Raw genomic sequence first — 23,700 nt, forward strand, 5'->3', positions numbered from 1 at the left:
GCTCTTTCTTCCTCAGCAGCCAACAGAGAACATGTTACGCTGATTCTGGACCAACTGCAGTGGCTGCCAATAGTTTTGGGGCCCAATTCAAAGTGCTGGTTTTACCATTTTACCACACACATTTAAGCAATGCACATTCTGTTTCCAAACAACTGGTCTCATTTCCCAGGTGGGTGTCTCTGCTGGGTCCTTAGGCAGGGTAGACACGCACAAAGGTTCAGACATTCACGTGTAACAAAACTTCTTAACAGCAGGAGACCAGAGCAGGTGAGATGATGGCTTCCCAGTCAGGATTTCTCACTAGTCTGAGCAACTTGGAGACTCTGTTTCTGGATACTGACCTCCTCTTGCTTTTATCACATGGGATAGACTTGCACTGTGCAGGGGGCTAATCCTCTAGGAAAGTTAATTCCAATGGCTGGGCACTTCGTTGTTTATGATCAGCTTAAGAAGGGGCTTGAGACTGACTGCTTAGGCCTTTAAAACATTGCTGGCTCCACTTCCTAGAAAGAACAAAAGATCCTTTATTGTCTGCAGAAGACCATAGCACTCCTAATCATCTTGAATTTGGCCCCACAAAACAGGAATCAGAAGTAGTTTTATCCTCTCTCCATTTAAAACTTAATAAGGTTGTTTATTTTGTTTGTAAACATAAATAGTGGTTTTGTCCAAAACCTTTTGCCTCTTGAAAGCAAAACAAGGCAGGATCAAATGCCATTTTTTTTTTACCTCTTTTATTTTGTTCCAGCTGCAATTGAAGCTTGCCGTGGGAGTCTAAATGCTTATTCACCAAATGAAAAAGAAGCCAGATTAGCCAGAGGTAATGTTTGTTCAGTCAAAACTTCAGATGCAAGGGAACTACTCTTAATACTGTTGTTATAGCTGTCAAGTGAGAGGATAAAAATTTCTCTAGACTCTTGTAATTCAATAGCTAAAAGATCTTTCTTCAGTGAGCACTGTTGGCTGAAAGGTGCTTCCTTAAATTAGCACTGATGGCTTTTGATGGCTGGTGGCAGCCTGCTACTGAACACACTCTAGTTGTTTTGGTGGGAATTTGACAGAAACAGTTGGAGAGAAGCAGTGAAGGAGGCCGAAATCACATTTTGTTTCCCCCCAGCTAAATGCTAAACAGCCTTGTAGGTGTGGGAGGGTTTCAAATGACATGTTATTTGATTTGGGGGGAACCAACATGGGTTAAAACCCAGCAGTACTGGTCTTGGCTGTTGCCTGCTTCTTCATGTTCATTTCCTATTTTTGTAAATATAACATTACATAAAAAGATAATGGAGACTGTTCTCTCACAAGGAAACCGATCCTTTACAGAGCTGCCCCTGAAACTTCCTACTATTTGGTGAAATGGGAGCAAACCCGTTTTATTATATCGATGGCTGAAATCCAGCCTTTAAAGTGAGTAATTAGGGTAGACAGCCAGCTATATCAGATTGGTGCTACAGATTAATGCACAGCTGACTGCACTAAGGCATACATTTTATTTGCAGGGCTGATTTATGGCATGGACCTATGAGCCACCGCATGACACGGTTATTCAGACTTGCTGCTTGAATATGTGTTCCTGACTTCCTGACCTGGAATGAGGCACAGCTGGGACTAATTTGGCTGCCTTGTCCTCCTGGCCCTCCAGCCTCTCAGTGGCTCCTGCAAAATAAAGCAGGAAGAAGAGGCCTCTGGTAGATTCTTCAGCAAGCTCTACTCAGAGCAGCCCACTTGCCCCATTAACCAGCCTAGTCCACCCACCTGGTGTGGAATGTATGGGTCGATTCACGCATAATTTCCTCACTTGATTCTTGCAACATCAAGTGAGGATTTGCGTCTGTGAATTGGGCTTCCCCTGCAATAACATGACAGACATAAGAACATAAGACAGGCATCCTCAAACTTGGCCCTCCAGATGTTTTGGACTACAGTTTCCATCATCCCTGACCACTGGTCCTGTTAGGGATCATGGGAGTTGTAGGCCAAAACATCTGGAGGGCCAAAGCTTGGGGGTGTCTGGCATAAGAATTGCCCTGCAGGATCAGGCCCATAGTCCATCTAGCCCAGCCTCCTGTTCTCTCAATGGCCAACTGGATGCCTATGGGAAATGCACAAGAGGGACCAAAGTGCAACGATGCTCTCTCTGCTTGAGATTCCCAGCAACGTATTCAGAGGCATACCGGCTCCAGCAGAGAAGCTGAATGCAGCCATCAGCCTTCTTCTTCATCTAGACCAGGGGGCAGCAAGGTTTACCTCGCCTGGGCCGGTTCACTCCAGTGGATAGCCCTCCGGGGGCCGGATTGCGTGTGTGCGTGAGCACACCCAATTTCCGGCATCTGCCTCTGCACAGACGCGATTTTCAGTGCCACAGAAGTGAGTCCCCATGACATGCTGGTTTAGCACAGTGCACGGGGACTTGCCGAGGGAGCGGCTCAGTTTGGGGGCAGCTCGTGGGCCGGTTAAACGACTCCCGTGGGTCGCTTGTGGTCCATGGGCCTTAGTTTGCCTACTCCTGATCTAGACTAGTCCTCTTTTAAAGTCCTTAAAGTCAGTAGTCATAACTGCCTCTTTAACTATGCAGTGGATGAATTAACTACATTGGTCCCACTGGTTACGAACTTAATTTGTTCCGGAGGTCTGTTCTTAACCTGAAACCATTCTTAACCTGAAGCACCACTTTAGCTAATGTGGCCTCCCGCTGCCGCTGCACCACCGGTGCATGATTTCTGTTCTCATCCTGGGACAAAGTTCTTAACCTGCGGTACAACATCTGGGTTACTGGAGTCTGTAACCCGAGGTGTTTGTAACCCAAGGTGTTTGTAACCCGAGGTACCACTGTACTTTCTTTTTTCTGTCCTGAATCTTCCAACATTCTGCTTCTTTGGATGTTCCTGAGTTCTAGTATTACGAGAGAGGGATAAACCCATTTCATTATACACTTTCTCTGCACCATACATAACTTTATACACCTCTGTGTATGTCACCTCTTACTTTTTCTCTGTATGAAAAATCACTTTGTATGCAAATAGTTCTCCTAGGTTTAATTCCCAGAACCATCAGGTAGGAGTGAGAAAACTGAGTTGTTGGCATCCATCTCTCTTGAGAGACAATGGAGTGTGCCTCCAGGGGTGAAGTCAAACAGCTGCATTAGCAGCACCCAAGTGACCTCCCCGGGGGTACAAGTCTGTACAGTGTGTATGGACCTCCTGGGCTGCCCAGATAACAAAAAAAGCCCCTCTTGGCCTGGCTGATGTGGTCCAAAGGAAAGCAGAGCAATATGTTTGGCACCAGCTTGGCTACAGGAATTGCCGGAAGGAAGCGTTCAACCTTCTTAGGGACTCCATTCCGGATTTGTGTAGGGTTTACTCCTTAGCCTTTTCTTCTGAATATATCCCACAAAGCAGCGGAGGTTTAGGATCAGAGTCTTCCTCCTCCCAGATGGGCTACCTCCCCAGGTTGACGAGCCCCATCTGCCCCTCACTTCCCTCTACAGCTCATGCAGAAACCACCTTATTAACCAATCGACCCACCATTGGTCTCATTCGGTCAATCCGCCTGAGCCTGCCTTCACATGTAGAGGAAGCCCCTAACTCACTGAGGGTTTGAGATCCATTGGCTACCTTCACCTGGTTTAGCCAGCCAGTCAAAGCCATTCCTGGAGTGTGGGCAATGCCGCATGCTAACAGCTTCTCGGAGCCACGGGTGAGAGCTGAGTGCAGGGCGGGGACCAAAGGTGGACAGTCTACCCCAGAAGGAGCACGACATGACCCCCACCAGAGGTACTACCTCTCTCCTAACACCCCATACACCCCCAAGAAAACTGCAGTGCAGTGCAACCCTGCAGAGTGGCTGCCAATCCTCTGATTGGCAACACTGAGCTAGACTGACATCTGATAAAGCCCAAGTTCTGATCCGGCCAAAGCTTATCTTGCTCATCCTCACACTCCCCATTGCCCTCACGTCTTGCCTTCCTAGGAATTCCATATTGTGTGTGTTCCTTTAGCACCTTGAGATACAAAACTTTCCATATCACTTATATACCGCAAGGCATTATGCATTTCCAAGAATCTGTTGTTTAAATCCTAGTAAAAACAGCGAAGAGTCTTGCAGCACTCTTTTCTGCTACAGATCCTAGTAGTTTCTGCTATTTAATTCAGCTTTCTTTAGGACCTTGTAGAAATCTGAGGGGTGGTATTTGATCCCCCGCAGAGCGTGAAAAGACGGACAAGTTATGCTCTGCACAACTGTATTAATCTAAGAAACAGGGGAAAAGTTTTGGGGGAGAACTGGGTAAAAGGAGAGAGAAAGAGAGAGAGGTTTCGGAGTCCTGCAGGGATCTTGGCAAGCAGTTCAGATGAGCCTTCTTCACACACAACTGAAGGGGGTAAGAACAGGAGACAAAAGGCAGCTAGCCTCTCTAAACAGGAAGACTTTTAAAAACCGTTTTTCTCTCTCTGCAGTGCTGCAACAGACGCCCCAATGAATTATGCTAAACTCGGACTCAGGATCTGCATAGGCACCTTCTTATTACAATGCAAAAAGCCACTGGAGAAAGTTAGGATTTAGGAACTGCCTGAGAGTCCAGGCAAAACTATTTGGCTCCATTAACCCAGCAATCTGTCACCCCCTTTTCTTTCTTTCTTTCTTTCTTTCTTTCTTTCTTTCTTTCTTTCTTTCTTTCTTTCTTTCTTTCTTTCTTTCTTTCTTTCTTTCTTTCTTTCTTTCTTTCTTTCTTTCTTTCTTTCTTTCTTTCCTTTTTCTTTTTCTTTTTCTTTTTCTTTTTCTTTTTCTTTTTCTTTTTCTTTCCCCTTATCATGGAAGGAAAAGAGATCTGCCTGGAAATGAGTTTTGCGGTTACTAGATTGGTTTGCTCTCTGGAGTTTGTGTCCTCTAGGATTTTTCCTTCCACCCCCCTGGAACAATGTGAAGAAGCCTGACCCTACAGCACGGATCCCTGCACTTTCTGATTTTAATTTTGTTTTTTTTGCTTGTTCGCCTGGCCGTAGTTTGTGCGTAAAAAGATAACATTTTTGGATGAAGCTTCTCTGAAGGCGAAAGGGGGTGTGCGTGTTTGCTGATTTGGCTTCTCTCCAACGACACCAGAGATCATGAGCAAGAGGATTTCCCCTTGGGATGGGGATTTGAACTGAAGTAAGCGAGCAACTCTTGTGTGCTGTGTCTACATGTAATAATAATTATATATTTTTTTGAAAATCTGCGAGATTGCTAGGCGGAAACATGGGAATGGTGCCGTGTGGGAGAGCTGGGGGTGTGCAGACTTGCTTTGCCTTATTGTTTAGAAAATGAATTATGATGTAGCTTTGTGGAGAAATGGACAGAGGCGCGAGAGAGATGTGACTCCCTGCGGGTGGGAAACTTGCACAGCTGGGATGGGTGCTTCTCTCTGGGGACATTTCAAACGGGGGCTCTTTCTGAGGGAAGAAGGCAGGCACAGCTGGGGTCATGGGGGTCACCGTGTGGGGCTAATTCGCACCCTTGTACTATTTTGCTCCCTCATGATATTACGACCAGCCTCACCAATATGGTTCAGAAACCCCTCCTCATTCTACAAAAAAGGACCCACTCCCCACTGAGGGGGTCTTGGGAAGGCACCCAACGTGTGGCACCCAAGGGGGGAGAAGAGAAGAGGTTCGCTGAGGGAAGCGGCAGCCCAATCAAAAACCCAAACGCCGTCGAGTCGTGGGGAGTTGTGTGACCCTGGAGAGGAGAGCGATGTGCTTTTTTTTTACACGAGGAGGGGGTTTCTTTTCTTCTTTCTGCCCTCAGGATAGGAAAAAGAAATACATAAATTCGTGTGTGTGTGGCGGTGGCGAGGGAAACAGTTGACGTTATAGGGGAGCCTTGGGGGGGGGGGTCCTGAGGGAAACTTTTGAGAAAGCGAGAATGCTGTGAGGACGGGGGCTGCGTGAGGGGGGGACAGGAAACAAAGCGGAGAGGAGGACTGCAGGCAAAGGAAACAGGAGAGACGTGGGGGGTGGGCGCTGCGGATTTGGGTCGGGGGCGTTGCTAGTTTTGTGTGTGTGTGTACGCGCGCCCCCCTTTTTCTTCAGAGGGGGAGGGGAGCGGGCAGGATCTGCCCCGTATCCTGTGGGCGAGGGTTACAGACAGAGCCCTGAGGCTTCTCTTTTTGTTTAAAGAGGGGCCGTGAGGGAAGTCCGGGGGGGTGTCTTTTTAGAGGAGGCGAGGGAAGCCTCAGCCCACCCAGACATGGGGGGTGGGGAGGCGGTGGCGTGAGGGAAGCAGCGCAGACATGGTTATGGGGAGGAGCTGGCTGTCTCCCTTCCTGGGCGAGGCAGGCGAAAGGGGTCTTGGCTGCTCCCGGAGTTTTCCCGCCCTCGAAGGGGTCCATTTCTCCACACATACCCCATTTAGGAAGGTTAATATCCTGCGCTCAAAGGGGGAAGCGATTCCATAAGGGAGACCTATTTTGGGTTGCTTCTCCCCTGGCAAACCCCTTTCCCTGTGCTTGTGGACTTGGAAACTAGAAAGGCGCTTTCACACCTGAGCCTTAGGCTACAATCCTGTACTCTTTAAGAGTTAGGAATAAGCCCCACTGAGTTTAATGGGTTTGCCTATTGAGAAAACATGTATAGGACTGTGGCATTAAATTGAGGCTTAGGGGATACCTGAGATGGAATATAAAATATCTGCACCACCTTGGGTGTGGGCTCAATTTTGAAATAATTTTGATTTTAAAAATTAAAGGCCTTCATGTAGGGCAGAGATTGGGGCACTTGTGGGCCTGCAGATGTTGGAGTCTAAAATCCATAGCTAGTGTGGTCTATCAGGGATGATGGGACCCTAAGAATCATCCTGCTCCAACCTTCTGCAATGCAAGAATATGCAGTTGCCCCATACAGGGATCAAACCTGCGACCTTGACGTTATCAGCACCATGCTCTACCAACACATAAATAGCACACGAGGCAGGCTGAAAGGCAGTGTTGATGTTGCACATAGAATCATAGAATTGTATAGCTGGAAGGGACTGTGCAATTATTGCTGCACCACTAGGAAAACCCTCCTCATAGCTGCACGTATATTACGCCTCTGTTCCTAGAGTGGGTGCAAGAATCAAGCCTTGAAATACAATTTACAGCAGGAGCGGTTAAACTCTGTCCCTCCGGACAATGTTTGATTTCAACTCTCATTATCCCTGGCCATTGGCCTTGAGCGTTGGGAGTCCACCAGCTTTCGGAGGGCCACATGCTAGACTCCTTCTTTATTTCTTTACTGTAAATTGCATTGTGGGTTATTTTTAAATGAAAGAAAGCATATAAATACTGTAAGAAAGTAAATAAACGTGGTTTGAGGAGGAATGTGCTAAGCTTCACCCTGTGGCCAGTTTTCATATTGAACCAGGCTGCATTCAAGATAATAGGAGCAGTTCACTGTGGTCAGGAACCCAGGGCCCAGGAAGCTGCCTTATACGGAGCCAGACCATTGGCCTATCTTGATCAGTATTGTCTGCACTGATTGGCAGCAGCTCTCTAGGGTTTCAGACATGAGACTCTCCTATCCTTATCTGGAGATGCTGAGGTTTGAACCAGGGACCTTCTGCATGCTACAGCCCCTCCCTCGGGGGAGTAAATTACTGCCATATGATGGAATGGAAAGATGGATGGAGCCTTATCTGTATGCTTTCCTTTTGCCACTTCTTCTGGCTGCTGGAATAGAGCTGCCAGGTGCTTCACAATTTACTGTTTTATCTTTGCCATTCCCAGGCAGGAAGCAAACTAGGAGGCATATTGAGTTCTTGATGGGCTGTGATAGATTTTGCTGGTGGGCTGTGTTTGGCTTACACAGTTTGTGTGGGCAGAGTTTGCTATGACAGGCTTCCCTTTGGCTTGGAGATATTAGCCCGGGCAGCCTTGTGCAGATTAAAGACAAACCCTATGGTATCATTCTAGAGACTATTTTCTCCTGGGATCAAGGCGTGGGGGGGCCACTCGCTGGGATAAATAACTGCCACCCCTGCTGCCCTCCCACTGAGATTTATTGCAGAAATGGTTTTGTATGTGTGTTTCCACAAAGGAATTTACTAATCTGAGGCAGCTCTGCGCCCCCCACCCAGCCCACATATTCTCAGTATCCTTTAACCTTTGCCAAAGAATTCCAAGCATTTTGAAAACCTGGATTTTTGAAGCAGGGTAAGTGTATGCAAACTAAGGATATGCATAATATTTGCAATGTCTATTCTGGTCACAGAATTTGATTTTCTTTGGCACAACCTTTGGCACAACAGCCGTGGCTTTTATTAAAATGACAGCAGCTAGCGTCAAAATAATTTGTCTTCCCTTTAGCTTTTGGACACTTGTGAGTAGCAACCACTATTTGCGGTGAGGGAGGAAAAACATATGGAATAAACTACAGAGTTTGTTGCTTGAACTCTTAGCCATAACTATAGCCCTCCATTCTCCAAGGTCTGGCATGTGATGTAGGTGCATCATTCAATATAAGTTTGCCTAAACTCTGCAGGGCAGCTTCCCAGACTCCAGATTGCTAAGGAACCCTGGTAGCAAAGTCTCCTCTCCTTTTGCATCTGAGAAGAGACATGCCCAGAGCAGTGAAAATCACAGACAGCAGGGAAGGGGAAGCAATTATGTTGTTTGTCTGCATCTGATATGATTGCATGATCAGATCATTCAATCACACCTGATCAGAATTACCTGTTCTCAAAGAAGGCACACCCAGAGCCTCAGACAAGCCTCCTTTAGGCGCAGTAAGTAGTTCATCCGAGTTATACCAGAATGCTCTGGCATACAAATTGGGAATAACTGTAGTAGAATCATAGAGCTGTAGAGTTCAATACTGTTTCAGCTGAAAGCTTACATGTGGAAAAACAGGGTCACTCCAGTGGGCTTTAGTCAAAAGTCTGGCCATGTTTTTAACCAGGCGAAGTTTCCAGAAATTTTCCAGGGTTTATTTTCCAGGGTTATTCTCATGTTACAATAAACAACGAAATGTTTAATATAATGGGTTTACTCATGGGGGAGGTGCAGGGGTTGACCAGCTTAATGGTCAAGCTTCTGGCTAATATGGCTGTGTCCCTGAGCGATCTAGTATCAGATGTTGTTATTGTGGTGTTGTTGCTCTTATCATTATTAATACGTTTTTTCACTTTTCGTAGAGACCACAGCATCCCCCTACTGTTTGTTTTTGCACCAAAGATGATCCTTGGAGTTGGCTTGATGCAGCCTGCTGTTTTAAGGTCTACTCCTGATCCTTCTTTGGCTTGGACCCCATGAGACTCTCCACCCCAGCTCCTGCCTTGTTGTGGAACCCACAAGATGGGGAGCAGTAGTTCAGCACTGAAAGTTTGCACTGATCACCAGGGAGGCATCAACTGGCTGAGCCTCAGCCCAGACGGCCAGTGGCTCCTGACAGGTAGTGAAGATGGCACTGCACGGCTCTGGAGCACTGCGGACAGCCAGTGCAGGGCCCATTTTCAAGGTAGGGTAAACCTTCCCTTAGCCACTGATTCTGGGGTGCAGCCTGTGGCAAACTCCCTCACTGAAGATGGGAGCAGGGCAAAATGACCGCATATGGGGTGATTTAACCTCCCTGTCTATGATAACTGAGAATTCAAGGATTCTTGCTAATTGCAAGGAAGAAACAAAGGCTAGCTATGTAAATGGATTACAATTAATAGATGAGAAGGTGAATAAAGAAGAATGCAGCAGCAACATCAGGAAGCAATGGGCATATGTTTGTAATAGGAGCAGGAAACTTAATTACTTTAAAAATTGTATTAAATTTAAATAATTTGGAGTGATTTGTTTAAATTTGGAAAATAATAAAATTAATATATATAAAAAAGAGAATTCAGGGATTCTCTATCTGTGGCAGGGCACTTGTATAACATAAATCAGCTGCAAAGATTCTTAATATTGGTGTTCTGCTGACAACTTATTTCCCAAACTAGGTATAAATGAGGCACGATGGAAGTGGGAACTGTATTTTTACTAACAAGCGCTTAATGAAGGATAAAGCAGTTTTACGGTTAAAGGGACAGTACTTTTTCCATCAGAAATGCTGTTTCAGGTTTGAGCAATAACTTTACTTATAATTCCCCACAACAGAGCTATTTCTAATACATCTCTTTCCTCCTAGAATGGCTAACCACTTTCACTCTTTCTGTAAAAGACACCTGGCCCTTTCTGAGTCCGCTTCTTTCACATGACAAAATTAAACAGGTTTATCCTGCCTGACAAACTGTAGCCTTATGAGGCTTTGCAAACTGTCCTTACCTCCTTCAAAATCCCTAAGCAACTTCCCTAGCCAGACTCCATGTGGCAGTTAAACTGTCAAATTCTCTCTCTACTGTCCTCACTCTCTCTCCTGATTAGCCATTTCTCTTCCCTGCCATGATTGGCTGATGGTCTTCTGGAGGATGACCCCAATGGTCTGTCTATCACACAGCCCCTCCCAAATTCTGGTTAAGTGATATTAATGTCTGTGTGGTTGTGGTAGCCCATAACAGACCTGGCAAGCTCTAGTGTGTCTGTCTGCTTAGTCAGACGGCTGAGATCCTTCCATGCTGGAATCCTTGGAGGATGCCTTCAAATGAGGATGGGAAACCTTTTTCTTCATGGCAGAAGGCAGATGATGATATATTTAAGACACACACATACAACACACACATATAAATTGTTGTGAAGCAATTTCATAGAATCATAGACTTGGAGGGCCCTGTAGTTCAATCCCTGTGATGCAGGAATCCACTAGATCATGCAAGATGACATTTTGCCATCCAACCTTTGCTTAAAAACCTTTTCATTCAAGACTGACTCTGGAGAAGCCATTTTATTGTATCGTCTGTATGCTACCCAAGACATTGGCTCCCCAAACGGCTTGCAAAAATTAAAACCTACCACAAATACAGTACAGTGGTACCTCGGGTTAAGAACTTAATTCGTTCCAGAGGTCCGTTCTTAACCTGAAACTGTTCTTAACCTGAGGTACCACTTTAGCTAATGGGGCCTCCCGCTGTTGCCGCGCAATTTCTGTTCTTATCCTGAAGCAAAGTTCTTAACCTGAGGTACTTTTTCTGGGTTAACAGAGCCTGTAACCTGAAGCGTCTGTAACCCGAAGTACCACTGTATACAATATGGGCAACTTGGGATGAATGAGTGTGTGTGGGGGGAACCATCTCTGCCAGTTGGGCAGTGTGAGGAGGCACCTCTCTTTGGGGCTCAGAGACCAGGGACAGCAAAATTGGCTGCCTGGAGACTCCCAAGGAGAGGGGAGAAGAACGGAAGCTGAGGGAACACTCTCCAAGGGGTGAGGGGCTGCCAGCTCTGCCGGGGGGGGGACATAACTGGGTTCCAGAGCCCCACATAGGTGCTGCAGAAAGAATGTAGTTGGTCAAGGGAGCCGTGGACTCAAAAAGGTTGAAAACCTCTGACTTAGAATGTATTTAAACAAATCTCTTCCTGGAGTTGTTTTTGTGAGTTTTGATGCAGGTTTTTTCCTTTTAAATTTATTTATTTAAAAGCATTTCTTTTTTTAAATTTAATTTTTTTTTCATATACATACATACACACATCAAATAATCAGTATATTAAAAGAAAAAGAAGAAAAAAGAAAAAGCATATCAGCAATGAAAAAGAAAAAAGAAATGAAAAAAAAGCGCCTCAAAACCAAGCATTTTCAAATACAATTCTTCGTAGAGAGTGCAAACCATCTTTTTGCAACTTCTGGCTTGACTCCTTGATTCCTAACATGACTTCCTGCTACCCATGAACATTACTTGATAATTCCCTTTTCTAAATTTCTGTATCCAGTTGGTAAGTCTGGAGAAACATTCTGGTTGTCAGTGGGATTTAAATCTATGCTAAGCCAAGTGATGGTCTGGGAACCTCCATTTTTCATATATTTTATAAAAAAAACATCCCATTCTCTCCTTTGAATGATTTCTTATTGAGTCTGTCAGTTTAGCCAATTCTAGGTATTCACTTAGTTTTTGTTTGTTTCTTTTGCAACTGAATAATCACTAAAGGCTCATGTAAACAGCTTGATTGTCTGCTCTTAAGTTTGTTTTCATCTTCACAATGAGAAATGCCACTTTTTATACAATTTCCATAGATTGACCTCAAAATGATTAAAGAACATGGAAGCTGACCATGTAGGTAGAAGGAAGTGCCTATTAAACTAGGAACTTGGTGGACTTAAAAAAAAGAAAAACCATATTCGAAACAGCAAAAACATTCTTGAGTCAGAAGAAGCTTGAATTTCAAAAGTGTAAATTGTTAGTCATCTTTCATATAGATTGCATCCTTCCCACGCATGCAGAGAATGTGAATGGGGGAGGTTTAATTCCTACCCATTCTCTTGCTGAAATCCTTATGTGCAACTGACTTGGGAACAGGTCCCATTGCTCTCTGTGTGAAAAACACAGGACAATGGGGGTCAGTGCTAACAGAGCAAGACATCACGTGATGCCAGCCCATCTACATAGGGCTCTGCACTCAGGAAAATGAGCAGAGAGGCAGGGACCCCAGACCCCATAACCATTGAGTCCAGAGTTTAAAAATTACCTAACAGCACCACTGGATTGCTGAAGTGTGAATTTTTAAAATATATATATATTTTATTGGTTTTTACACGTTTTCCAAACATAACATCCCATCTTGAACAACATAACAGACCTTTGGCTATCACTGCCTAGGACTTCCATCATCTTAATGGACCGATGGTTTTCTAACTTCCTTTCTAATTTTGCATTTTATTATTATAGTTATTGCTATAAAATCCAAATCCTAAATAAACTCCTTAGTCCTCTTTTGCAATAATTAATAAGGTTCTCCTTACAAAACTTCTTGTAACCCTACAAGCGATGTCAGTTGATTACAATTGTCTTTCAAATATATCGTGAATTTCTTCCAGTCCTTCAGGAAAGTCTGGTCTTGCTGGTTCCAAATTTTCCCAGTTAATTTCACCAACTTGGAGTAATCCATCAATTTCATCTGCCACTCTTCTTTTGTTGGTAGTTCTTCCTGCTTCCATCGTTGGGCTAATAGTATTCTTGCTGCAGTTGTCACATATAAAAACAATTTTTTATCATGCTTATGAATCTCTGTGCCTACAATACCAAGTAAAAGGGCTTCTGTTTTTTTTAATGTATATTTCAACATTTTAAAAATCTCATTATAAATCATTTCCCAGAATCCCTTCACTTTCTTACATTCCCACCGCATATGGTAAAAAGTACCTTCTTTTTCCTTACATTTCCAACATTTATTATTTATTTTATAAAACTGGAGTGTGAATTTTGAGGCATAGAGCTGTGGTTTGTATGAGATAGTAGAAAGCATGTTTTAAAAGGACAGCAATTGTTCTTGCAGGGGGGGACCCTGCATAAGGACATATTTATATCACAGATTCAAAACAGGTTTAGCAGACATCTCTCCCTTTCCTGGCAATCCAGGATATTGTAGTTCTTCAAGTGGTTGCATATCTGTAGAGAATTCCAGGCACTAACAATCACACCTCCCAGGAATCCTTTAAGGGAAGTCCTGACAGACTAGCATAAGACCAGTACAAAGGTTCTTTCAGATCTGGCACAGTACAGTGGTACCTCGGGTTAAGTACTTAATTCGTTCTGGAGGTCCGTTCTTAACCTGAAGCACCACTTTAGCCAATGGGGCCTCCCGCTGCTGCTGCGCCGCCGGAGCACAATTTCTGTTCTCATCCTGAAGCAAAGTTCCTAACCCGAGGTACTATTTCTGGGTTAGTGGAGTCTGTAACCTGAAGCGTATGTAACCTGAAGCATATGTAACCCGAGGTACCACTGTAATCGATTTAAGAGTGTGATGCAAACCTTCCTGTTACAAGACCAGGGCAGCGAAGCCTGTCATCCTCCAGAGATTGCAGGACTGCAATCATCCCTGGACACTGGCCATGCTGCCCAGGGGGTGATGGGAGCTGAAATCCAACAACATCTGGACAGCCACAAGTTCCTGTTACAAAAATACCTTTTGTAGCTTTTGGTAAATTTGTACTGATCATTTTTAGTTCTGTATATTTTCCCCCCAGGACATGAAAGCTACATCACATTTTGCCACTTAGAAAATGAAGCTGCTTTTACATGTAGTGCGGATCACACAATTCGAAAGTGGGACGTGATGACAGGCCAGTGCCTGGCGGTTTACCGAGGGCACACATCGATTGTCAACAGGTAGGTACCACAGAGTCTTTTATTTAGAGCTGCCTAGATTTCTCCCCTCACCCTGCGTTCTCTGCCTGTCACAACCTGTAATCTGATGCTAGTTAGCTCCTCAGCTAACCTCCTTAGGTCCCCCATCCTTACTTCTGATTCTGTTCAAAACCAGTCGTTTCCTCCCTGTGCTGTATTGCACAAATAGATTGCCTAAATTTCTGCTACACATGCTCTTGGCCGTATGCGATTAGTTATTCCAGCAAGAATGCTGACGCAGCCACAGCCTGGGCAAGAGAGACGGACAGCAGAACAAGGAGGAACTGAACCGAATCCTCTGCTGGGAATGAAATTGGCAACAGCTGCACCTGATAAAGAGATTAAAAAGCATTGTGTTAAGCATATTCTTAGTAGTAAAAAAGAAAGAAAGGGGGGATACAGCTATAGCTTTGTTTAAAGATTTGGAATTTTGCCCTGCTGTTAATTACCCCCCAGAGAAGCTTAAAGCCAGACCATGATTTGTTATGCTAAACGTGCATTCTGTGTGCAAGCAAGAAAGGGATCCTTTTTTGTGTGTGTCAGCTGCCAAATGTACTTCTTCTTTTTGCAAATGGAATTTCTAGATACTAAATTGGCAACCTAGGCTGGAATACAGAGGACCACCCTTAGGGCTACTATACTGTCTTTAGGGTTGGTCATCTGCAGTGTTCAGTTTTATTGTACTTGGGAAAATCTAGGGCTGTGATAAAGTTCACCTGTCCACGTGGCCAAGCACTTACAGTACACAGCTGCACCACAATTTGTTTAGAAACAGCCACCATCTAGGAAACTATGGCTGGCATGCAACCATGGCTATTAGTGGATAAGGTTGAGAATTCAGCTGCCCCAGAATTTGATCTGACCCCATTTCAGTTAATCTAGATATAAATATGTTTCTGGAAAAGTAGCTGGGTATTCAAGGAACTAGCACAGTATTTTTATTCCAGCAGGCTTCACAACTGAATTATGACATTACTGTAATGTTTTAACTCATACAGAGTGTTTGTTGTGGGGGAGGAAGAGAAAGGAGAATGTTAGCCGCTTTGAGACTCCTGAAGGGGAGTGAAAGGCGGGATATCAAATCCAAACTCCTCCTCCTCATTTTTAGTTTTATTCTACTGGATCCTCTGTACACCCCTTAGAGACGACTGTGATTAAGCAGTATGCAAATTTGGGGAATAAAATATATATTCATGTGGGGTACTATGTTTACTTCTGCATACACCTAATAAAACCGAGGGGGAAAAAGCTACAAGGATTATTAAGATTGCAATCTTATTTACCTAATTGTAAAAGGTAAAGGGACCCCTGACCATTAGGTCCAGTTGGGACTGACTCTGGGGTTGCGGCGCTCATCTTGCTTTATTGGCCGAGGGAGCCGGCGTACAGCTTCCGGGTCATGTGGCCAGCATGACTAAGCTGCTTCTGGCAAACCAGGGCAGCACACAGAAACGCCGTTTACCTTCCCGCCAGAGCTGTACCTATTTATTTACTTGCACTTTGACATGCTTTCGAACTGCTAGGTTGGCAGGAGCAGGGAACGAGCAACGGGAGCTCATCCCGTCATGGGGACTCGAACCGCCGACCTTCTGATCGGCAAGCCCTAGGCTCTGTGGTTTAATCCACAGCGCCACCCACGTCCCGTTACCTGAGTGTAAGCCCCATTTAATTCTGTGGGACTTACTTTTCAGTAGAGATGTATAGGATTACATGCTGAGAGTCTAAAGCACAAACATTATAAGGGCAGGCAGAAGGAGCTGGGGAAAAACTTCAAACTCTTTTGACATGTGGCTTATTTCCCCCGACCCCCAACAGGATTCTCGTTTTCAAGGATTATCTCTTCAGTGGCTCCTATGACAGGACAGCACGGTGCTGGAGTGTGGATAAGGAGAAGCCAATCCAGGAGTTTCGAGGCCACCGGAACTGTGTTCTGACATTGGCTCTTTACTCCTCCAAGGATGTCCTTGAGGATTCAGAAGAGGAAGAGTTGGAGGAGGAGAAATTGAGCAGGAGCTTCTTGGTGACAGGGAGCACAGACTGCACTGTCAAGGTCTGGTGGGTGTCCAGTGGGCGCTGCCACCAAACCCTGCTGGGACACACTGGGGCCGTCTTATGTCTTATACTTGATGCTCCAAACAGGGAGCTTTTTTCAGGCAGCACTGATTACACCATTCGGACTTGGAACATCGTGACTGGCGAGCAGCTGAGAGTGTTCAAAGAGCATCAAGGATCTGTCATTTGCCTAGAGGTAAGTGACTTGATATTGGCCTGGTTTGTACATAACACTAAACCATGGTTTGTTTAACCAAAGTGTCCTTTGTTTGAATGTCTGAACCCAGCCCAGCAGACTAACCACAGTTTCTGGGTACAATCAGATGTGTTTTGTAGTTGGCTAACACACCATAGATTGTTTGGTGGCACATTGGAATCCAGGTGTCTTGCTTAACCTTGGTTTGTTTGACCACAGCACCCCAAATGCATGCCAAGCTACAGGCATGAGGCAAGAGCAGCTGGAAAATGAACCAAGCTTCAGAGAATGAACCATGGCTTCTTTGAATGTATGCAAGGTGACTCATGTACAAGCCATGGTTAAGGCTTAGCATTATGTGCGAATGTAGCCATTCACTAAGGCCAGAGTTGCTGTTTGGAGCAACTGGGCAACCAACTAGCGTAGCATTTGTTGGGAAGAGAAAACAGCAGAGGAAGCCAGTGTGATAAAAGACTTCTATAGTAATGGAACTAATGTAAGTTAGCCCAAGTAGCGGCTGTTAACTTATCCCAGTATGCTTAAATAAGGTATTTCCTGACAGATTGCAATACATATGTGGAGAGATTAAGGAAAAGTAAAGCAACTGTCAGAGTGTGTCCACAAATGAGATGAACTGAAGAGCTCCATGACAAAGAAAAGAAGTAGGGATAGTCTTCTGCATCTGACTGGGATGGAGCACATCCCTGAGAACTGTGGTCAGAAGGAACTTCTGAGCAACTCTCTTCTAGGTTTCTTTGGTCAGATAGATACAGAAATAGCCTTGAACAGCTGCATATATGTGGAGCATGTCTGTCAACTACTCTGGGATTTTATTTTCCTTGCATTGAGGCAAGAGCTATGTACAGTGTGTGTGTGTGTGTGTGTGTGTGTGTGTGTGTGTGTGTGTGTGAGAGAGAGAGAGAGAGAGAGAGAGGGAGTAATTCTAGGAAGAACATAGGAAGTATCCTTATACTGAGTCAGACCATTGGTCCATCTAGGTCAGTATACACTGGCAGGTAGTGGCTCTCTAGGAATTCAGACAGCATTCTGTCCTGGCCTTCTCTGGAGATACCGGATATTGAACCTGAGAGCTTCTGCATGCAAAGCAGCTGCTCTGTCACTGACCCATGACATTTGTGGTGCGGTAACCATTGAAAAAGGCAGATGTGCAGGCATGGTTCCATGTGGGAAGCTGTGAAAAGCCATGCAACCCTGTGAAAAATATATTTGTATAATTGCAAGGGAAGGGACCACAGAAAGTTGGAGCGGGAGATAAATTATCACTGTAAGCATGTTCTATCCACCACAAAGGTCTCTTCAATGTTATGATTTGTAGACTAGTAGAGTGAGTAATGCTGGCCTTGGGCATAGAGAATGCAGGTTGAAATCCTGCTCAGCAATGACGCTCACTGAACAGCCTTGAGAAAGTTGCCAAGCTGGCTCACAAACACATGTCCATCACCACTCAGTGACTGCAGCACGAATGGGTGTTTTCTTCATGTTGAGTTGTCACAAAACAAATGCTAAGGACAGAACCCAGTTACCTCATGTCAGCGGTGTTTTGCCTTTTAGTGGAATGAATCCACATGTTCAGCTGTGTCTCATCAGGTCACAGTGTTGAGAAGCTGAATAAGTCACGTGTCTTGGGTGTACTGCCCAAAAGCTTCCGACACCTACCTCACAGGATTGTTGCAGAGGTTAACTGACGTCGTGATCTCATTGGAAGAATGTTATAAAAATGAATAAGCGTGAGGACTGTACCTGACTGCATGACTGCGTTTAACACAGGGCACTTTGAATGGATGGTTTAGCAAGGCATTGATCCAGAAGCAGCTGTTACTTGCTCCATGCAGGGGGATAACTACAAGGTAGAGAGAGATAATCTTGTCTTTTACATGTTGTTTTTGCAAACGCCTGTCCAGTAGTGGAAATGAGTAGGTGTCAATTTAAGCTTTCCAGGGTTGAGTCACTCATGTGTGGACAGTGTTATCTGTGATTCCATGAAACATGTTGATGTGAACATGGCCAGGGATGAGTGAGAGGAGAAGCTGCACTGGCCTGCTGGAAATTAAATGGCTAAGGTTCTTCCTCCATGTTTTATGGGACGGCATGAAGCAAGTGAAATGGGATGAAAGCCATCCCATGTAGTATTGTCAACATGACCTGAGAAATTTGTCAAATGAGTTTCCACCAAGTTCCCCCTTTCTTTGGGCTATGAAGATACTGCTGGCGCCATTGAACAAAGGGTTGCAAGCTCTGCTGGTGTAAAGCAGGGCTGCGGAACCTCTGGCCCTCCAGATGTTGTAGTGCACCTCCCATCATCCCTGACCACTGAGCATGCTGGCTGGGGCTGAACGGAGTGGGAGCCCATCAAGCTCTGGAGGGCCAGAGATGCTTCCCACCCCTGTTGTAAAGGACGGACACCTCCATGCTGTCTGCTTCTCTAGCTGTCCACACAGCAGAAGTGATTGCGGGGGACCTGCCTAGCCAGCTTCACGATGCAGCCTGCGAATGCCACAGAAGGCTAGAGCATCTGTCTTTTAGGAGCTCAGGCAGTTGCCACTCTGCAGACATTCCCTAAGAGGTACGAGCGCAGTTGTACTCCTTGTTTTCCGTGATCTGCTGTGCTTTTCTCCAACAGCCGCTCTGTTGGGAAATTAGCCAGAGTGAACAAAGCCTTTTCCAATGCCAGCCAAGAAAAACACAGCAACAAAGCCGTTTGCTGCTTCTTCAAGCCACAGGCAGATTATAATTGGGATTTGTGTCTCCCCAGCTATTTTATTTTTTAAAAAATCAGGCATTGTTGGGGTTTGGATAAGTTTGGAAGAAACCTATGGTGGAAAGGGCTCTTTCCCGCTTCTGCCTTCCCTTGCTAATCACGGGAAATTAATCTATGTTCTTGTCGATGAAAGGCATGCCCGTCTTTCTAATGAAAGAAATTAAAAGCACGTTTCGCAGAGATTGGCCACTTTATTTTATCTTGACATAAATGAAGCAAAAACCGTGTATAGGCTTTCCTGTAACACACTTGGTATGTGCCTCACGATATAGGATACCTTAAGCCCTACGGCTGCAGTTGTTTTTCCATTCCATTAGCCAAATGACTGTTGTGGGAGGTTGCATGAAATGTTTCTTTTATTTAAAATAATGGATCTCTTCTGGAAGCAAGCATTCCTTCAGGAGGAGGGGTAGGGGGAACCTGCACCAAACTGAAGTTTTCTGAACAAGAGAGTTTGCTGTTTTGTGGGTTTCTTGCCTATGTATGTTTTCTGTAGAGGAAAATAGCTGAAAATATGAATTGGTAGGAGACATTAGCTTTGGTGACGGAGTGTGCAGCTTCTCAGAGGGCTCATCCAGACTTCCTTTTGTGCCCCATTTCTAGGAACATGTCTGCTCTTTAAAGCCATGTGTTCGAGCACTTTTTTGTTTGGCCTGGTGCTTTTCCCCATGAAAACCCGCTTTTTTACTTCTGCATTGGAGGAAATGTCAATCTGCAGAAAACCCGAATTGCTGCTTGTTCAGATTCAGTGTTAAAAAGCAGTTTTTACTGAGGAAAGCGGGGGGGGGGGGGGGAGGTGCTCTGACACCACACTTTAAAACATGGACCTCTGCCTAGAAAGCACAGGGCGAAATGTTAAGTGTAGATGAGCCCAGAGTTTTGTATCTGACCCTACATTTTAAAAAACTGCTTGCTATTAACTAAACGCATATAGATTAGCTTGTTTATAATCCTGAATTGAATTGCCACCTCCAGTCTATGTTAGCCAGGTCATTGTGTTAGTCATTCTAATCCACTGCCTTTTAAATTAGAAACATATACAAGGGATTCTTTGTACCTCCGTTTTCTGAGAAACAAATACAGTCATACCTTGGTTGACGAATGCCTTGCGACTCAAACGTTTTGGCTCCCGAATGCCACAAAACTGGAAGTGAGTGTTACAGTTTGCAAACGTTCTTTGCAACCTGCATGTCCAACGTGGCTTCAGTTGGTTGCAGGAGCTTCTTGCAGCCAATCAAAAGCTGCACCTTCCAAAATGGATTCCATTTGACTTCCGAGGTACCACTGTGCAGTCATTACCTCTCCCACAGACTATTGGATGTTAAGCTCAGCAGAGGTGGCCCTCTAAGTAGGTCTATTGCTCTAAGAAGTTCAGGAAGTTATTGAATTCCTTCCCCACAGAAGTGCATCTAGCATATTCGTTATGCTGAAGTGCAACTCTTTACCCTGGCCTTTGCCATCTGATACACACACACACACACACACACACACACACACACCCCTTCCTTTCTTGTGAGTGTCACTTGTTTTAAACTGTTTTTAATACTCTATTGTCGCATGCCACCCCAGTCTCGGAATGGTGAGATATTTCAGGAGTTCCAGGTGCTCACCCAGGACTTGTGTTTCCTTTTGGGAATGAGGCACAGCGGAGACTGTGGGGTCTTCATGATACGTGGTTTATTTACAGATATATGCAAAGGGATGGAGCTTCACTAACTTTAAAGGATCTGCTCCTAATTATACTAGCAGAGTGAGAGCTATTTCATCTGTTCCTCTTTGACATCTCAAAGCCATTTGGAGGCCCACTGGGAGCCCTGGCTGCGTGCAGAACATAAGATCAGAGGTCTGTGTTAGAGCTCCAAAAGCTGTGCTGCTTTCTACATTGCAATCACATCACTGAATTGTGTCATCGTTTTTCTTTTTGCAGGGGGAAGGTAGCGCTGAAAATGATCATGACTCCGAACAATGCTCCCTCGCGAAAGTGATCTTTCCTCTTTCCTTTCTTAGCTTGTGAATCGGCGCTTGTATTCGGGGAGTGCAGACAGGACGGTGAAATGCTGGTTGGCCGATACCGGGGAGCGAGTCCGGACATTCAAGGCTCACAAGCACAGCGTCAGCACTTTGAAATACCATGCTGGAATATGTAAGTTCCAACAAACCCTCCCAATTGCCTTTTCTCATCTTGTCCACTGGCAACAGATATGTTAGTCCAGGAACGCCCACCTCCTTATAGCAGAATTTTGCCACAACTATCCAAGTCCTGAGGGTATGAAGGAGAAAAGCATCCCCATGCTATGCGCCTTCTTTTGTTAAGTAAGCCAACAACACAGACATAGGCAGAAATGAAGAGTTTTAGCTCCTTATAAAAAGGGTGTCACACATCTTGTTTCAGATTTTGAATTTTCTTTCCTCTCATCCCTGATGCCATTTTACTCACCTGGCACACTTTGCTAGAGTTGAAGACACACTTATATTTTTAGACCAGGCCTGTGAAATTGCTTTTGTGTATGTTGCAGAGCTTGTAATGGCACCGCTTAGCAACTGTGGTGATTAAGTGGTATATAAATAGTTGAAAGTAAATATTAAGTAAATTGGCTGCAAACAATAAAAATATGACTGTCAGATGTTGCAAGAAGTGAAAGCAGATGAGTATCAATGAAATATCCTGTTAAGGATGTAGATTGTGAATGAGTGACATCTTTTCAAAAACTTAGCGGTGGTTATTGCTTTAAATCTCATTTTGGTGGCTTGCTATGGTCTCTGGTTAAACCAGTTTTCCAGGCATTTGTAGAAAAACTATACCACAGAAAAACCAAAGACCTCCTAGAACATGAGTGAGGAATTTACAGCCTGTGGGCCAATCCTGGCCTGCTAGAGAGTCCAGTTTGGCTTACAAAGCAATTTCACCCAAACCATGCCCAGCTGATGACACGCTGATGGGTGAGTGATGTCAGCTGATATACAAGGACAGGGTTCAGTTTTGATTGCCCAAAGTGGCTTACAGCAAACATTCAAAGCATTAAAAGTACAAATATACAAAATATAGAACATGTCAGTAAATTCAAAATAACGAAAATCAGTAGTTTATGAAACACACAATAAACTCAACATTACAAAGAAAAAACCAATCTAGGCTTAAGTACATAAATACAAAGCAAAAATAAAAGTTTTCATTGGCTGCACCCTCTGTTCCCCACAGGGCTGGGGCTGTGCACCCAAAGTAGCAGGATATAACCCCTTTTCTCATCACCTGATGAGGTTGCTCATTAGGTGAAGGGAACACACTGGCAAAGCACCCCCCCCGCCCCGTCAACTTTGACAGGTAGGCAGTGTTGGAATTCTGCTACCCGGTCATCGGTATGTGCCTATCTGATCAGGCACCGGCTGAATTCCTTAGACCTCCCTCCGGCGTCTCCCGGCAGGATAAACAACACGAGGTCCGTTCCGGCGATTTTCCTCAGGCTGTGAGGAAAACACACCAACTGCTTCTCCTTCTCTCCTCCTCCCTGCATATCCCCAGGGAGGGGAATCAGACACAGACAGTAAACGTATCTACATGTCTTTATTTGTGTCTTTTAGCAGTCATCCAGAAAACATGTCTGCTCTCTTCAACAAACAGAGAGAAACTCACCCATGTACATCCTGTACAGGTCATATGACAAACCCACTGAGCTAACATCCGGTGCTCAGTACAGAATGGACTGCCCCTTTGTTCCCATGGCAACAGTCACAAACTTCCTGTTTGGCTTTCCAGCCACAAGCAGCAGACGGTGCTGCCTTTGCTTGCTGCAGCTTTGGTGCTTTAGAATAACATCCTCCCCCTAAAGTATCAATGCGTGCTGCGAGCAAAGCGTCATCCAGAGAAGAAAACAAACAGTTGTTATACTTATAACATTCCCCTGTTGTTTCAGTTCCACCCTTGGAACTACCCGCCACTGGTTTTACCAATGTACCTCTCTGGTTGTGTGACTTCCAAGGAATGAGTGCTTCTGCATTACCTTGGTTAACAACTCTCTGTTGTGCCTTTGTCTCTGACTCAGACACAGCTTCAATCTGACCTTGGTCGTTTACAACAGCAACAGCTAAGTTAGCAAACTCTTGTGAATACCTCTTGGGTGGTACACCCTTCGTTGCTCTCTCAGACCTACGTAAGAGGTGCTGCTCTTCTTTGCTTTCTGGTTCAGCCTTTGGACTCTCTGGAGAACCAGTACTAAGCTTAATCAGTGGTTCATCCTCCTCTTCTGAGGGTCTAGTCATTGTGTGAGACTTCCTCTCAATGACTGTGACAACTGAGCTGTCTGAGCTATCGCTGTCATCATCAGTACTACTGAACTCAATAAAATCATCATCATCATCATCATCATCATCAGAATCATCATCACCTGTGGGAAATGTGTGAACAACCACTCTCTCCTGTTCAGGAGCGCTTTCTAGAAATTTTGTGAGAATCACCTTACCAGAT

The 23,700-nt window shown here is 44.8% G+C and overlaps 1 protein-coding gene across 4 annotated transcripts in view; it reads left to right on the forward strand.

Annotated features, from left to right (window-relative positions):
* Positions 1-224: 224 nt before the first annotated feature.
* Positions 225-23,700, forward strand: part of WDR86 (WD repeat domain 86) — a 31,393-nt gene continuing 7,917 nt past the window's right edge. Inside the window, exons 1-7 of one of the 4 annotated variants that reach the window (XM_081882622.1) lie at positions 225-267; positions 749-820; positions 5,001-5,145; positions 9,145-9,467; positions 14,052-14,193; positions 16,027-16,459; positions 21,246-21,381. In XM_081882622.1, the coding sequence (XP_081738748.1) occupies positions 9,305-9,467; positions 14,052-14,193; positions 16,027-16,459; positions 21,246-21,381 (874 nt within the window). In that variant the 5' untranslated portion in view covers positions 225-267; positions 749-820; positions 5,001-5,145; positions 9,145-9,304. Of the gene's footprint in view, positions 268-748; positions 821-3,820; positions 4,379-5,000; positions 5,146-8,532; positions 8,737-9,144; positions 9,468-14,051; positions 14,194-16,026; positions 16,460-21,245; positions 21,382-23,700 lie in introns of those variants that run through there. The other 3 variants (XM_081882623.1, XM_081882625.1, XM_081882624.1) reach the window with 3 other exon arrangements.

The sequence above is a fragment of the Podarcis melisellensis genome (assembly GCF_964234715.1).
Source record: "Podarcis melisellensis genome assembly, chromosome: 12".
NCBI classification, from domain to species: domain Eukaryota; kingdom Metazoa; phylum Chordata; class Lepidosauria; order Squamata; family Lacertidae; genus Podarcis; species Podarcis melisellensis.